This window comes from Sinocyclocheilus grahami, unplaced genomic scaffold (assembly GCF_001515645.1).
Source record: "Sinocyclocheilus grahami isolate Dianchi unplaced genomic scaffold, SAMN03320097.WGS_v1.1 scaffold259.1, whole genome shotgun sequence".
Classification (NCBI taxonomy): domain Eukaryota; kingdom Metazoa; phylum Chordata; class Actinopteri; order Cypriniformes; family Cyprinidae; genus Sinocyclocheilus; species Sinocyclocheilus grahami.
This window is the reverse complement of record NW_015505438.1, coordinates 314,946-329,779: the sequence shown is the minus strand read 5'-3', so window position 1 is coordinate 329,779 and position 14,834 is coordinate 314,946. Positions and strand designations below refer to the sequence as shown.

The 14,834-nt window shown below is 38.5% G+C and overlaps 1 protein-coding gene across 1 annotated transcript; it reads right to left on the bottom strand.

The window, feature by feature from the left end:
- Window positions 1–1,021: 1,021 nt before the first annotated feature.
- On the bottom strand, window positions 1,022–14,760 carry brpf3b (bromodomain and PHD finger containing, 3b). Its single transcript, XM_016290403.1, has 13 exons — window positions 13,296–14,760; window positions 9,892–11,429; window positions 8,983–9,139; window positions 8,741–8,872; window positions 7,256–7,384; window positions 6,387–6,699; window positions 5,898–6,182; window positions 3,883–4,458; window positions 3,165–3,243; window positions 2,985–3,079; window positions 2,809–2,897; window positions 1,786–1,940; window positions 1,022–1,632 (listed from the first exon to the last, which is right to left on the bottom strand). The coding sequence occupies exons 2-13, from the start codon at window positions 11,391–11,393 to the stop codon at window positions 1,449–1,451; spliced, it is 3,696 nt and encodes a 1,231-aa protein (XP_016145889.1). The 5' UTR covers window positions 11,394–11,429; window positions 13,296–14,760; the 3' UTR covers window positions 1,022–1,448.
- Window positions 14,761–14,834: the final 74 nt, after the last annotated feature.

Here is a 14,834-nt window from a genome sequence, read left to right as displayed (position 1 = left end):
TAAAATTAATTACCCAAACAACAAGAAAAAATTTGCATCAGTGCCACCTTTACTTTCAGGCATTAGCCTCAAAGTACATTTTCAGTCATTTCTAGCACACTCACGTCTTTAGTCAGTACTGTAATATTGCAAGCAGAAAAATAGCCTACATGTATTATTAGGAAATCTAACATTCCAACAGAGCTTTACAATGTTAATTACAGAAAAAGAAAAAAAATGCAATACAGGTCCAAAATCAAGAAAAACAGCTTATGGTCTTAAACCATCAATATATTAACACAGCCATAGTAGAGTTTCAATAGAACATTTATTTCCCCGCATGAGAAAATACTGTTTGAGACAGGTTATTTGGTGGGTAGGTAAAATCTGCAGTTTGTACAGGCTTAACATTTCTTAGAGGTTCCATCTTACAAACAGTGAACAAACGCTCCACAACTTTCTACAATAAATACAATGTTCTGTGCTTGATGGTGAAAAGGGAATAATAGCAAGTGTACAACATGTCGTCATCACCATCCCTCAAACACTTCACCTTGAAATCTTAAAAAGAACTAAACCAGGATCTGAAAGCACATGATGTGAAGTTAGATCTTAAAAGCCTATGCAATAGTTTATCATCTTAAATAAGAGATCTGCTTTCCATCTTGAACCAATATAATTTAATTCCTGCATCTCTTTCCGGTCCATAAATAAATTACTTTTTTGTATCAAAAATGAGAATATATATTTAACCATAGACAACCGTGAGTCGGTACATATACACATACATACACGATCGTATGCCGTTAATGTGTATATATATATATATGAACACACACACATCATCCGCTATCAAAGACAAGCAGAATAAACTATGTAGGAAGTCAGTTCATCTGAAAATCTGTTTACACGTATTTACACAACCCTTCATTTCTTCATTCCTCCAGGCAATTTATTTCACAATAAACAAGAAGAAAAAAAATTTAATTAGATACTATGATAAAAAAACAAAAAAAAACAAAACAAAAAAAACATACTTGTATACACAAGTGTCTTTACAATATACAAGTGGTTTGTAAAACTTTAAAAAGTAAAAAGCTATCTTAAGAAAATGGCAGTGATCCATTCAAACGTTTATATTCTTTCAGTTCATTCATTTAAAATACATTTTTCAGAAATGAATTGCTCTGAATGTACCCAAACGCTAAAACTCTGAGTCTATGTGGTTTAGACTCGCCATCACCATAAAGTGACACCTCATAAAAACTAATTATTGGTAGAAGCCACTGTACTTTCCAGTCCTGAATCTGAAATGACTGAGAGGGTTGCGTCATGAACACATGGATAAACTAAACTGAACTGAATGATCAGGAGTCTAGTACCTGGTGCACTAACCAAATGGCTCTTAGACCGCCTTAGAAAGCCCATGTGAGTGGTGCGTTAGGACAGATGCGGTTGGCGTTTCTGTTCTACATGTAGTTGGAGCCGACAAAACCATGATCTCCTCGAACTCGGCTGAAGTGGATCATAGCTCGGTCGTAGGCCACCTGCACAGACTTCCGGATACTGGTCTTCTTGCCCTCCATCAAACGCAGTTTATCGGCCGTGTCGTCAACGCCAAGAGGGATCACTTTATCTCGTGGCAGCCACTGCCTGCAGAGATAGACGTAAGAACAGAAAAACTCACTGTCAGTTCCTTCTGAAACCCGTAAAGCCAGCAGATACTTACAAAGGATATTTTGAAAATGCAAAGTCTGGAGGATAAAGCTGAAGGAAAACAAAGTAAATCCCCAGTACTGTGCTCACCAGGTGCGTTTGTTGTCGAAGAAGAGAACCAGGAAGAGTTTCTCGCCGACTTCTTCTTGTCTCTGCTCACCAAGGTGCAGCACGTCAAGCGGAGGCACAGGGATGGGGACTCCATTATGCAGAAGACCCTCCTGAGGCATGTCTGGATCTATGATCTACAAAATAAGAGCAATTCAAGCCATTCCTTTAATATTTGAACGTCAGTGGTTTGCTTTAACACGGTTCACAACCCCCAAAAACAGGCTATTTGGTGAGAAAAAAAATATATAGGGCCCATGAGAAGTTGTGGATGAGGGATTAGCAATGTTATCCAAAAAGAAAACGTCATAGAAATTAAGCAAATTTTGATGCAATTTTGAAATAACATGGACTAATGCAGGGTTTTTCCAAACTGGGATTTGTGAGTCAAAGGTGGTAATAATTAAGTAATAAAAATGTAAAATTAATTTATTTTACGAAAATAACATTTTAATAACAATACAAAAAACTAAACTAAATATATAACATAATAAAAGCAATGACTTTTTTTTAAATACTTTGTTTACTAGTGAAGAAAGTTGATGAAACTAATAATTATATCATAAAAATTATACACGTACAATCATTTATTTTAATAAAACAAATCGAAATATGATAATAGCAATCAAAACAACACACTTGTGAAAAAAAAAATTGTCATGTGACCATTAACTAGCTGTTAAATGACTGGCAATTCTGAAATATTAACTTCTCAGAGGTGTTTTAGGTCAAAGGGGTTTGACTGACAAAAAAAACTTAATCCCTGGACTCAGGAATAATTCATAATCAGACCAGGAATGTGCATTAATGATGGAAACAAGGTCACTTTTGATGTCAGGCCTGTCCCATTATTGTGAAAGGCTGGTAAAATTCTCAAGCCTAAAAAAAAAAAAAAAAAAGACTTTTCCAAATTTTTTTAAAGATGTTGACTGGTATGCGTTACCCAAAATAATTAAACCAATGCGTTGTATTCAAGTAATATGAATGTAGAGCGCCCTCTCTCACCAGAGCAGGGTAGGACGGATATCCTCTGCTTTTGGCCCACACCAAATCCAGAGCTTCCGGTTCAGGCGCATCACCGTTTGACAGAACATCTGCATAGAACAATGACTGTAGTATCCACTTGGGCACAAAAAAATATTAACAAATATATTAACATTTCATAGGGATTCATTTCTTACCAGTCCCAGTGTAGTCAGAGTCTCCGTTAACAGTTTCTAAAAAAGGGACTTTGGACAAGGCAGGTTTCCCTCTGCTCTTTTTAGGGGGTGAGACACTGAAAGCAACAGAAGTGATCAGTTAACTGCACATGTGAACTATATGATGCAGAGAGGTTTCAGGTTTTCGTTATTTTCTCTTACAGTTCTCTGAGAGTCGGCGATGAGCTGCATTCTGAGTCAGAGCTGCCATCTTTGTGCTTTCTGAATCCGTTGGTGAGAGCTAAAAAAGGTTTCATTCGTATAAAGTATTATCCATACCACAATTTCAGTTTGTCATGAAAAACAAGATTGTCCATGCTTTGTAAAATGTAAATAAATAAAATGAAATGTAATTATCCCTCCAAGGTCTCCACCCATTTATGGAAACTGTGATGCAAAAGCGAGTTTGTACTGGTTATGATGTCGCAACCATAAGCACATTTACATATTGTTTAAGGCATATAAAAACCCACAGGGGTGACAGCAGTTATTTTACAAGTAAATAAGACAAGGTTACAATTAAAAGCTTGATGGTTAAACATTAGAAAATGAAGAAATTATAACTTAAATATTAGTATTGTAATTTTACAGTAAAACGTTTATTATTTTTCCTAAATACTTGTAGAATATACTTGTACGATAACAATAGTTCTTATTTTGTTTAATATTTTGAAGCAAAAATATTATTTTACATAATGATATTGTGCAAACCTGGAGCTTTCACCAAAACAATTTTTAACAAATGCATTTTCATTTCCAAATGCAATTTTTAATCAGGAAAATCTGCAATAACATTTTACCCCAAAATCATGGTGCCCTTCATGTAAACCTATCACAAAATCATTTAAAATGCATCATGTAAAGCAGTTGTTTTCTTTACCAGGCTCTAGAGTGAGTCGAGGGGGCGTTCTCTCGCGCTCTGGACTACAGCTGCGGCTTCTTGCTCCCTGTTTGGCCGGGGTTGATATGGGCGGAGGTGTTGAAGGTTTTGGCTGGGCTGAAGTTTCAGTCTTGACGGTGGCGGTGCAGTTGGGTGTGCGTGCAGGGTCTGGGTCAGCGCTGACGGCCTCCTCCCTGCTTCCGTTCTGCATCTGATTGTCTCTCTCACGCTGGAGCTTTGCTCCATTTTTTGCTTTTTTGAAAAGGACGGACGTCCGCCGGCCGACCCCTCCTGTGGCAGGCCGGGTCGGTGACACTGTGGAGGAGAGGCCGTTGATCAGTTTGTTCTCGGGTGGGCGGTCCTCAGGTTTGGTGCAGCTGTTCACAGGTGCGGCGTCTGAATCGGCCTCTTGGCTCTCGCTGTCAAGTTTGAGGCGCTTAGGTGGGCATGGGGACGTCCTGGGGTCGGATGTCATGGGTCGGAGGGTTGGCGGTTCTTGGTGGGTGTCTGCTGGGGGAGGGGACAAAGCCAGGCCTGTGGGTTCCAGCATGGGTGGGGGGGTTGATTTACAGTCATCTAGATGAAGAAGAACAACCAGATGTTACAAAAGAATCTTGAATCAGACTAGCATTGCGGATTGAGAAATCTAAAATTTTGCTGAAGGGATGGTTCTGGTTCTGATGCCACTTTACAATTTCTAAATACACATTAGTAAAAGTTAATTATAAGTTAGACATGATGAAAGAAACAACTTGCGAACTTTGAGTAAAGGCCTGTTCGCACCAAGGATGGTAACTATAGCAATAATGAAAAAGTTATAGTTAATTCTAAAATTTAAAAGAAAAGCACACCACAACTATAACAATAGCTATGTTTCCATCCAAAGATGCAATTTTAACTTATGCACAAACCTGGAACATCGCATAAAACATTTGCGAATAAAGAACCGCTTCCATCCAATGATCCAAAGAGAACAAAATCGTCACTTCCTGAATTGCATCCTGCTTTAAAGAGCTTAAGCATTTAAGTAATTGACGTAATCTGCGTTGTTTATGTTCAGGGGAGAAAACGCACGCATGAACGTAATCTGCGTTGTTTACATTGTTTATGTTCAGGGGAGAAAACGCGCGCATGAACGTAATCTGCGTAATCAGCGTTGTTTACGCTTAGGGGAAAGTGTATGCGTTGTGATACTCTCTAAAATGCCGGAAGACGTAACTCGGGGGAGAAGAATTGAATAAATTGTTATTTTTGTTTTCTTTGCACTCAAAAAGTATTCTCGTAGCTTCGCAAAACTGAAGTTGAGCCACTGATACCACATGGACTGTTTTACCGATGTCCTTAGTATGTTTCTGGACCTGGGAACATTACAGTTGCGTTGCTGTCTATGCAGGGTCTGAGAGCTCTCACATTTCATCAAAAATACCTTAAAATAGTGTTCCGAAAATGAACGAAGGTCTTACGGGTTTGGAACGACATGAGGGTGAGCAATTAATGACAGAATTTTTCATTTTTGGGTGAACTATCCCTTTAAGTCAAGAACGGTTTAGCGCGAGTAAACAATTCATTAGAACTATCAGTTTGAATCAGAGTTCAAGACTAGTTTGAGACTATTTTTGATCAATTTATAAAAGTCGAGATGTAACCAAAGTAGTATGTGAAAATTACTGCATATGTGACCAGAGTGAATTCTGTTGTTTCTCCAAAGTATCCAGATATGATTTTTTTAATCAAAAATTACAAGGTCAAATTTCTTTCGTTTTTTTTTTAAACGAAACATGCCTTGATGAATTGCTTACAATCGGATCAATAACATGCATTTACAAAATGTGTTGAATTTACAGTTCATGCCAACTTAAAGAATGCAGACATTCAAATACCGTTAACAGAACTGCATGTCAAGAAAAACATATGATTCTAGTAGAAAAAAAATGATCTGGAATTCTGGAACATTAACTGAAAAAATAGAATTCTGAACACCCGGTTCTTGATTCCCAGCCATAGTCAAGTCTTACCTTTATCCGACAATGACGACGACGACAGGTTATGTTCACCATCCCTCTCCTTGTCTTCATCCTCCTCCTCGTCTTCCTCTTTGAGGTCTCCATTGAGCATGTGTGAGTTCCGCGACTGCTGCTTATAGCGGATGCTGTTGATTTCTCGCCGGAGCAGGCGTATACGGCGTGTGCGTGCACCACTCGAGCGCATGGAAGTCACCACATCTAATTTATCTAGCAGCTCCCTCAACTGGTTTTCCGTCGTCATGTGCAATCGATTATCAGGGTCTAGCAGCGTGTCGACTACACACACACAACAAAACCAACCATTAGTAACAAAGAACAAAAGGTAAACGTAATGCCATTGGCATCTTGGAAAAATAACTTAAAAGGTTAAAGCTAAATGATGTCAAAGTCAAGAAATCTCACCCAATTGTAGGCACTTTAAATACCAACAGTAACTTGTTGGCAGTGGTAGTTTTATATGATTTCTTGTTAACTACTCACCATCTTCCAAAGTGCAGCGGTAGTAGTCATTTTTATGTGGCGATTCTGCCAGGTGCATGCCCGTGTCCAGGTCGAAGCCTGTGTTTTGGGCTTGCCTCTGAGCATGCCTCAGGATAGCGCCCCCTAGGTCCCTCAGGCGTATTGCAGCTTGGTAAAACACAGTGTCTTTAGAATTATAAAGCAGGCAGTTATTGATCATGAGGTTGAAATCAGCCTCAAGGTCAGTGACGGAGCGATATTTGTGAGCCTCCAATTTGGATTTTATGGTGGAGAAGTCCATGGGCTGCGTGATAAACTCCAGGTAATCTGGGACCTGAGAACCCAAGAGCACAGCTTCTGTGAAACTGAAACTTCAATGTGAAGATATTAAAATTTTAATAGAAGAGTAGATTTGCGTTTTATAAAGCTTAATGGATCAATTCATTTTTAAAGCTGTTATATTGGCCAATATGCAAAAAACGACCTGTGCCACATATTAATCGATCATGACTTGACACATTTACATTACTGTTCAAATGTTTGTATATTTCAAATAAATGCTATTCTTTTTGGACTTCCTATTCATCAAATAATCCTGAAAAATATATTAAGGTTTCCACATAAATATTAAGCAGATGTAGATATATTAAGAAATGTAATTTAAGCAGCAAATCAGCATATTAGAATGATTTCTAAACGAGCATGTGACAATGAAGACTGGAATAACGGCTTCTTAAAATTCTCTTTTTTATTTTAGTTAATAATACTTCACAATATTACAGTTTATACTATATTTTTGATCAAATAAAGGCAGTCTTTATGATCATAAGAGACTTCTTTCGCAAAGTTTTGAACAGTAGTGTATACGAATGTACATAAAATAGACACACCTCTTTCAAGTCGACAGGCTGTGCAAATATTTTTGCAGTATCTTTCTCCTGAAGCTGTTCTAAAGTGGATCGCAGCAATACCAGGACCGGAGTTAACTGATGCTCAGTCACAGCCTGGCGAATCTTTACCTACAGAAGCAACACATGGTTATATAGTGAGACACCTGACAATTTCATATATGGTCAAGGTGATTGAAGTCAGCAGATGTTATAATAAAAAAAAAAAAAAAAAAAAAAAAAAAAGGTAATGGGTCCTATTTCTTCATGAAAATGAGTTCTGTGGCTTTTAGTCCAGGTCATCAATATGTAGTTCTAAATGTTGACAAAACTAAATTTGAGCAGATTAAAATTTATTTAAAATAATTTTTACATTCTTAATCTTGCAGAAAACTTGGACAAAAAAAGTAATGACTTGTTTTTCCATGCACAGGCATATACATTTCTGTCCAATAAAATGTTCCTTTGAATGTGAACATTCCCTCCCCCTAAATTATATTAATATTAAAACAGGAAGTTGCAAATTACAGTTTGTCAGTATGTTCAGTTGCACTAATGCTCGTACATTTCCTTTCCGAACCACCAATTAGTTGCAAAGGAAGTGGTAGAAACGTATTCACGTAAAAAAAGTGCCTTCATCACTTTCATTCATAGTATAAGATGTCACATGTGGTTTTGCCTGGCTGAAAAAGCAGCCAAGCCAAATCTCAAGAAATGACTAAGTCCAATTTCACATGCAGTTTTTGGCAAATCAAGTCACAGCCTAACTCTTATGCTCGCTTTACACTGCAGCATAACGGCAACAGCAGGCTTGTGCTGTACTTTCACAATGACAGAATTTCTGCTGCTCAACAGAGCTTCGGCTCTATACAGAAAGAAAAAAAAATCATTGCTGGGTCACCAAATTGTGTATTCTCTTTGATAACAGCTATAAATTATGAAATGATTATTGGGAGCAAGCAATTGAAAAGCAGTTTTCAAAACCAATTGAGAGCTAGCACAAACTTGATCCTCACAAATTCTAATTTTCATGAGGAGGGGCATTACATTTACACCCGAATGGTAATTTACATGAAACAAATTGTATATATTAACTGCTTATTCGTCTGGATTTAAATCACGATTTATTAAAAGCAACGTGTTTGTGCTGCTTGTACCAAGCCAGACAGGCATCTTTTTTCCATTCAATTGTTTACTTCAGTGTTTTATGTTGCTTCTTCAAAGCCTATATGGCATTGATCTTGTTCATTAATAGTTTAATGGTGCATTTTCAATTCTGCTCGCTACAAAAATAGGCTCAGCACATGTGTTTTATGCTGGAGGCTGTAAATATGAGTGCAGAAATAACTACATCCTGCTTACGGTGTCAAACAGATTTTAAAACCATGACTGGTTCGACTTGAGTCCACGTTTCTGGTTCAAGATAACTTCATTGTCTTTGTTATGCAAGAATACACAGTTTTCATATGTACCATTTCAGTATGTTACCTGCTCTCTCTTTAGTTTCTCTCTCTTGCGAATGAGCTCGATCAGGAGTCGCGCTCGCTCCAGATCGTGACGAAGCTTCTGCCAGTATTTCAGCTCTTCTCTCACAGCATTCAGCTTTTCATCTGGCTCCGTCTACACACAGTTTATAACAGTCAATATCATGCACACAATGCATGATATTGTAGTTGTGCATAAGGGGTGTGGCTTATGTATACAAAATTTAAATATGCATAAACTCTGACCTGTTCTGCACTCCTCTGACCCTGCAGATGTGAATGCAAACGACGAATGAGAGGCACTCCGTTGCGTGACTGACGCTTAAGCAACCAATAGTTATGAAGTCTCTGCATGAACTGATTCTTCTTCTGTATGATCACATCTTTAGAAATTTTGTTCAATCTGTAAAAAAGACCAGCAAAATAATTACATAAGCTTTCTTTTCTTTGTCATAAAATACTGTTTAATACTTTATAATAATTATAAAATATTTTTAATTAAAAATGTAGTGTCTATATATATATATACATACACACACACACATACATACACAGACACAATTACATACGTACATATGTATATGTATATAAAATATTATTATTACAGCTTACAAATGAGGAATTCAATACATAATTTTTTTATTTCATTTTAATGTAATCAATTTTATATCATATATATATATATATATATATACACACACACACACACACAATTACATACATATAAAATATTATTACAGCTTACAAATGAGGAATACAATACATATCATTTTAATGTAATCAATTTTATATCATACAGTATATACAATTATACATATACAGGTGCATCTCAATAAATTAATGTCATGGAAAAGTTCATTTATTTCAGTAATTCAACTCAAATTGTGAAAGTCGTGTATTAAATAAATTCAATGCACACAGACTGAAGTAGTTTAAGTCTTTGGTTCTTATATATATATATATATATATATATATATATAAAATATTATTAGAGCTTACAAATGAGGAATACAATACATATAATTTTTTAATAAATTTTAATGTAATTAAACAATGTAATTGTAACAAAATATATAAAATTACATTTTAAATATATAAATGATCTTTTTAAAAAAACATGTTAAATATATTAAATATGATATACTTTATAATTACCTGCGAGTAGGTATTTCTGGGACAGTGACCAAAGGCGTTGTGACTTTTTTTGACACCTCTTCTTTCTTTCCTTTCTTCTGCTGCTGCTTAGAATCCAGTTTATTGCTTCGTTTCTGCTTCTTAAGCTGTGGCATATGCGTGTAGGCACTGCGACCCCTGTTAGCCCGACACCCCAAAACCCTCCCCCCGGTCTCTTCATCATCCGACCCGTCCTTCGCAGGCGGAGAGTGCGCCTCACAAAACGCAGTCTTTTTCACCGAAAACGTAGTCCCATTCATAGTAGTCTCTCTGACCGGCTCTATTTTCATAAAGAGTCCCGCTCTCTGTGCACAGGTTACATGGAAAGCCGTGTAACAGTTGGCCTTGTGGCACTGAATGGATGCTCCGCAACCTTTCTGCTTACACAGGTAACACGTTAGCTTCCACCTAGCTGGTGGAATGTTGTCCACGCCCTCGATGGGCTCAAGGAAGACTGTGTTGGCGAAACACACCTCCGGGATCCAAATAGCGCAGACCACGTGCGCCCATCGCCCGTCGCTGGTCTGTTTAAATGCTCCACCCCGATTTGGGCAAAGCACGCAGTCCACGGGGCGAGAGGGCGACTGCAGGCAACAACGGCAGAGCCACTGGCCCTCAGGGATGTAGGGAACACCGTAACACTCCTGGTGCACAGCCAGGTTGCAGATGTCACAAAACAGGATGACATTACTGTTGAGACATTCGTCGTCGAGGCAGACGCAGCAGAAGGCGTCTTCGTCGATGATGCTCTGTGAGGGCGCTTGACTTCGCAACTCTAAGAACGACTCTGTTTCTAGACGATCTATCAGGAGTTCGAAAGTGTTGGGTGACACTTGCGGATGGCCTTCCGACGCTCGTCTTTCGTTCACCAGCTCCAGCCAGGCCATGTCCTCCTCGTCCATGTCATACTCCGCATCCATTTCCATCTCTTCACTGGACTTCTCAATGTAGCGGTAGTACGCCGAAGGGCGAGGAGGCGCCTCGACCGGTTCATAAGACTCTTGTTCTCTGAAAGTGGGTTCGGGTAAGGTGCCATGGTGGCTGTTCACGCTCGAATGCATCTGAGATTGTCCGTGAGAGTTGGAGCAGTGGTTTTGTGATGAAGACGATGACAACTGCTTCACGTCTTTCTTTTTCCCCCTGTGGGCCGCCGATCGTCGCGGGGAGCTGACGGCGGTGGTCACCGATGACTGCTCGCTGTTCTCTTTGTTGCTGTTGCACTCGGCAATGTCCTGAGCTGTCATCTCATCTTCAGTGATCACCATCAAGGGGTCAAAGATGCTGATCCGATGCAGTCTTCCATCCAGGTCCACCTCCACAATCTTCTGGGCCTGGGCGTACGTTAGGGTTTCTCTGGTGGGCGAAACCTTCAGCCGGTAGGGAGAGAGCGAGCGTGGCTGTGACGCCCCTCTACCTGCTGTACCCGTGTCCGCGGCATCACTTTGGGCCCCGGGCAGGCCTCCCCTCCGTCGTGGTTTTCTCATGGGGACTCACACCACGCTGCCCCTTTGTACCTTGACCTGTGTGGACAAAAGAGAAAAAGAACAAGCATAAGATTCCTAATTGATTTACAAAACACAAAGATATGAATGTGCAACTGTCATTTCATTATCTTGCCAAATAGTCAACACAAAGAAGTTTTCACATCACCCATGGTCGACTGAGTCATGCATCTGTAAATACTGCGCACACTCTCATTTCCTGGAAGTGGTCACAACCCTGCATCACGACATGCTGGTGATCTTTTTCTTTTATTTTATTTTATATGTATGGCTTTAAACAACACTGTAGTGTTTTGTATAAATGTAAAAAAATATTCAAAATAATAAACGTATATAAAACATAAAAAATAAAAAGGCTATTAGACCTCATATTATTATTATTATTGTTGAAATGCAATATTGATTCATGTGCAGATTCACCCCTTTTTTGTTATTTTACTATACCACCTTTATATTTGTGTTTATTCTATTGTTTGCACAACTTAAAAATAGTAAATGATTATGTCTATTTTAATTATGCTAATACGCACTGTTGCATTATGTTAGACATTATACAAAAATGGAATATTTACATTATAGAATAATACATTTACAAATTAAAATCAACATTACAAAATCAATGTGGCCAACTGTTAAACTAAGCAATATTCCAGTGTTTTGTATAAATGTAAAAAAGCAGCCTAGAGGCTACTTGGCCATGTAATATTATTATAACTAATAATTATATAATATTAATATATCCTGCCACCTTTTCACATCTTTTATTGTTTGCATAATTTAACCAGTGACTTATGAATGTTGTTTGTTAAATATAATGAAAGACCATAGGTATTTATATTATATTAACACGAATAAAATCATACGTTTTTAGAAATTATATATATATATAAAAAAGTTACATTAAAGAATAAATAATTCTACATAAAAATTAAACGAACTACTGAAATTGCTCAAGTATTCAGCAGAACACAAATTCAATTCCCCAAAACAGTAACATGTTTACAAGTTAGTTCGAATCTCAACTATCACGTGAGATAAATACATAAAAGTATACAATCCAATATGAAATGAGTGTATTGGCATGTAAACGTATCCATTGCTAGTTAAGTTAATTAGGAACATTCGATTACACAAACTCATTGGAAGGATTAAGTTCAGGACGGTCGCCAGTTTACAGTGTTTTTATTTTTGCTGTCCAATGGGCGGGACTTTTGATCTCAAGGCCTCTAGCAGTTCGCCCTCTTACTGTCAACGCTAAAACCACTTTTAAATCGTAATACAGAGTCACACCGAAGTAATACATTCGTATCAACTACCTTAAACACTTCAGGGGGAATTCTGCAAAACTTAAAGTGGAGTTTTGAGGGATTTTTCACTGAAGTGAGACGACCACCAGAGGCTGAGAAGTTTGTCAACCTCTTATACTTAGACAACCAATCACAGCCGTCCACCCTCTCCGTCTAGCCAATCAGCGGCGAGAAAAAAAGTATCACAAAAGATAATAGTTAGGTTGCGCTTCCTCGATTCTAGAACGAAACGTCAGCCATATTTACAGTCCATCAGAACTTCAGATTCGGCTAAGTTTCCCGAGAACCCCCTTACACAAAAATAAACATTGACAACACAGTTACCACTTCAAACCATAAAGCTGTTGCTCCCAGACGGCGTTTATACGAATATGCTGAGTGATAACCACCGAGGCGATCGAAACGCCGAGGCTGCTAAAGCTGGCGGGCTAGTTAGCTGCTCTAGCCCGGGTAACCAGCACAGAAACGCCGCGTGCGGTATCCAAACAGCCAGCTGAGCCAAGCGACCGTTGACTCGGACCTCACACCTTCAATTGGCGACAAACATAAAATACACATTAAAAACCAGACAATTTACCGTATCTTCCGACCACAACGTCCGTGGAGAGGCAGAAGCTTTTTTGCGACGGCTGTTTATGCTGGTGGCTTGGCCGAAAAGCCGGCAAATATTCGCCGATAAAATGTCTCCCGTCTCTCAGTCTTCCATAGTTTCCTCCGGCAAACGTCTTCTGCGCATTCATGAATTTGGATTCAGTTCCAGCATTTTAACTTCTCGTCGACTCTGAGTTAGATTAGACGGGAGCAGCAAAGCTAGCTGGCTATTTTCAGCTTCGACTACTCCAACCGTCGATGCCTGGGTAGATAGTTAGTAGCTCGCCAGCTACAGAGGCAGAGCGAAGCGGAGCTCTCACTCGAGATAGTAAGAACACGCCCCTTCGGAAAAGCAGGCCATCTACTCTGTCAGCGATACGACTAATTTAATAAAGCATTACGTTAGTGTTTTATTTAACTCGTAACAGGGGCTGGAAGGTTATACCACTTTAATGTGTTTAGATACCAGTGTGCTTCCCACACAGTTCATGCTATGGCCAGAGTTCATCACGACCTGTCAGCTGTAATGCATACAGCTCGATTGGCTGGAGAGGTGCAGAGATTAGGCCAGTGAGCGAAGAAGAGGAGCTGCATATTACTAGATAAACGAAACATGAACATTTCTGTCAACAAATATGATCAAAAACCCAGGCGTGGTGGACAAACACACAGTTTGCATGAGAGAAAATAACATCTTCAGTAGGATATTCGAGACATGGGTATATTGGTACAGTTGAGTTAAGGCACACATTATCACATACAAGAAACAAAATACTGTACTAAAGCCAAAGAGAACAATAAAATGAGAAAAACAAGTCTTTATGTCAGATCTCACACCGATGTGCTATTTAAAACCTTGCTGGTGCCATTTGTCATGGACAATCAATCACTTCCACAAGCTAAGCATCCCTTCACACCTTTCAAAGGATTTGAAGATAACAAGCACAAACCTTAAAGTCACCATGAAATTAGAATTGACCATATGTACTTTCTTAATACACATTCTTGGTCTTATTGTGAAAAATTTGTAGGTGCATGTTACTCCCCCAAAAAGAAATGTTTGTCTCTGTAATCATTTCCCCTAACACACCATTTCTAAATCCCTCCCCTTCAACCAACTGGCTTCATTTTGCTATGTAATTTTAGCACCCACTTCACAAGCCAATTAATTCCCACTTGGACACAAGTCCTGCTAGAAAAGCAGGCAATGCCAGAAAAAAATAAATTCTAGTAGCATACCTTGTAGGTAGAGATATGAGTAAAATGGGTAGCCATTGCTATTTCATGTTGACTTTAAGTAAACATGTCACAATACTAAGGCTTTGTTTAAGTGTTCAATTGAAGTCGGTAACAGTGTCCGTTATGTATCCCCACCAATTCATTATACTTTTGTATATATTTTGTTAATACACTAACATTCAAAAGTTCGGGGTCAGTAAGACTAACAATTCATTTTTTTTAAAGGTTCTCTGATGAATAGAAAGTTCAAAATAACGGCATTTCTTAAAAAAAATTAAAACTAATA

Bases quoted from the DNA above. Each gene is read 5' to 3' on its own strand.
- brpf3b (XM_016290403.1), bottom strand. From the start codon at position 11,393: ATGAGAAAACCACGACGGAGGGGAGGCCTGCCCGGGGCCCAAAGTGAT. The intron at 8,873-8,982 runs GTCAGAGTTTAT...AACTGTGTGTAG, and splicing joins GTCAGAGGAGTGCAGAACAG to ACGGAGCCAGATGAAAAGCT. The intron at 3,080-3,164 runs GTAAGAGAAAAT...TGTTGCTTTCAG, and splicing joins TCGCCGACTCTCAGAGAACT to TGTCTCACCCCCTAAAAAGA.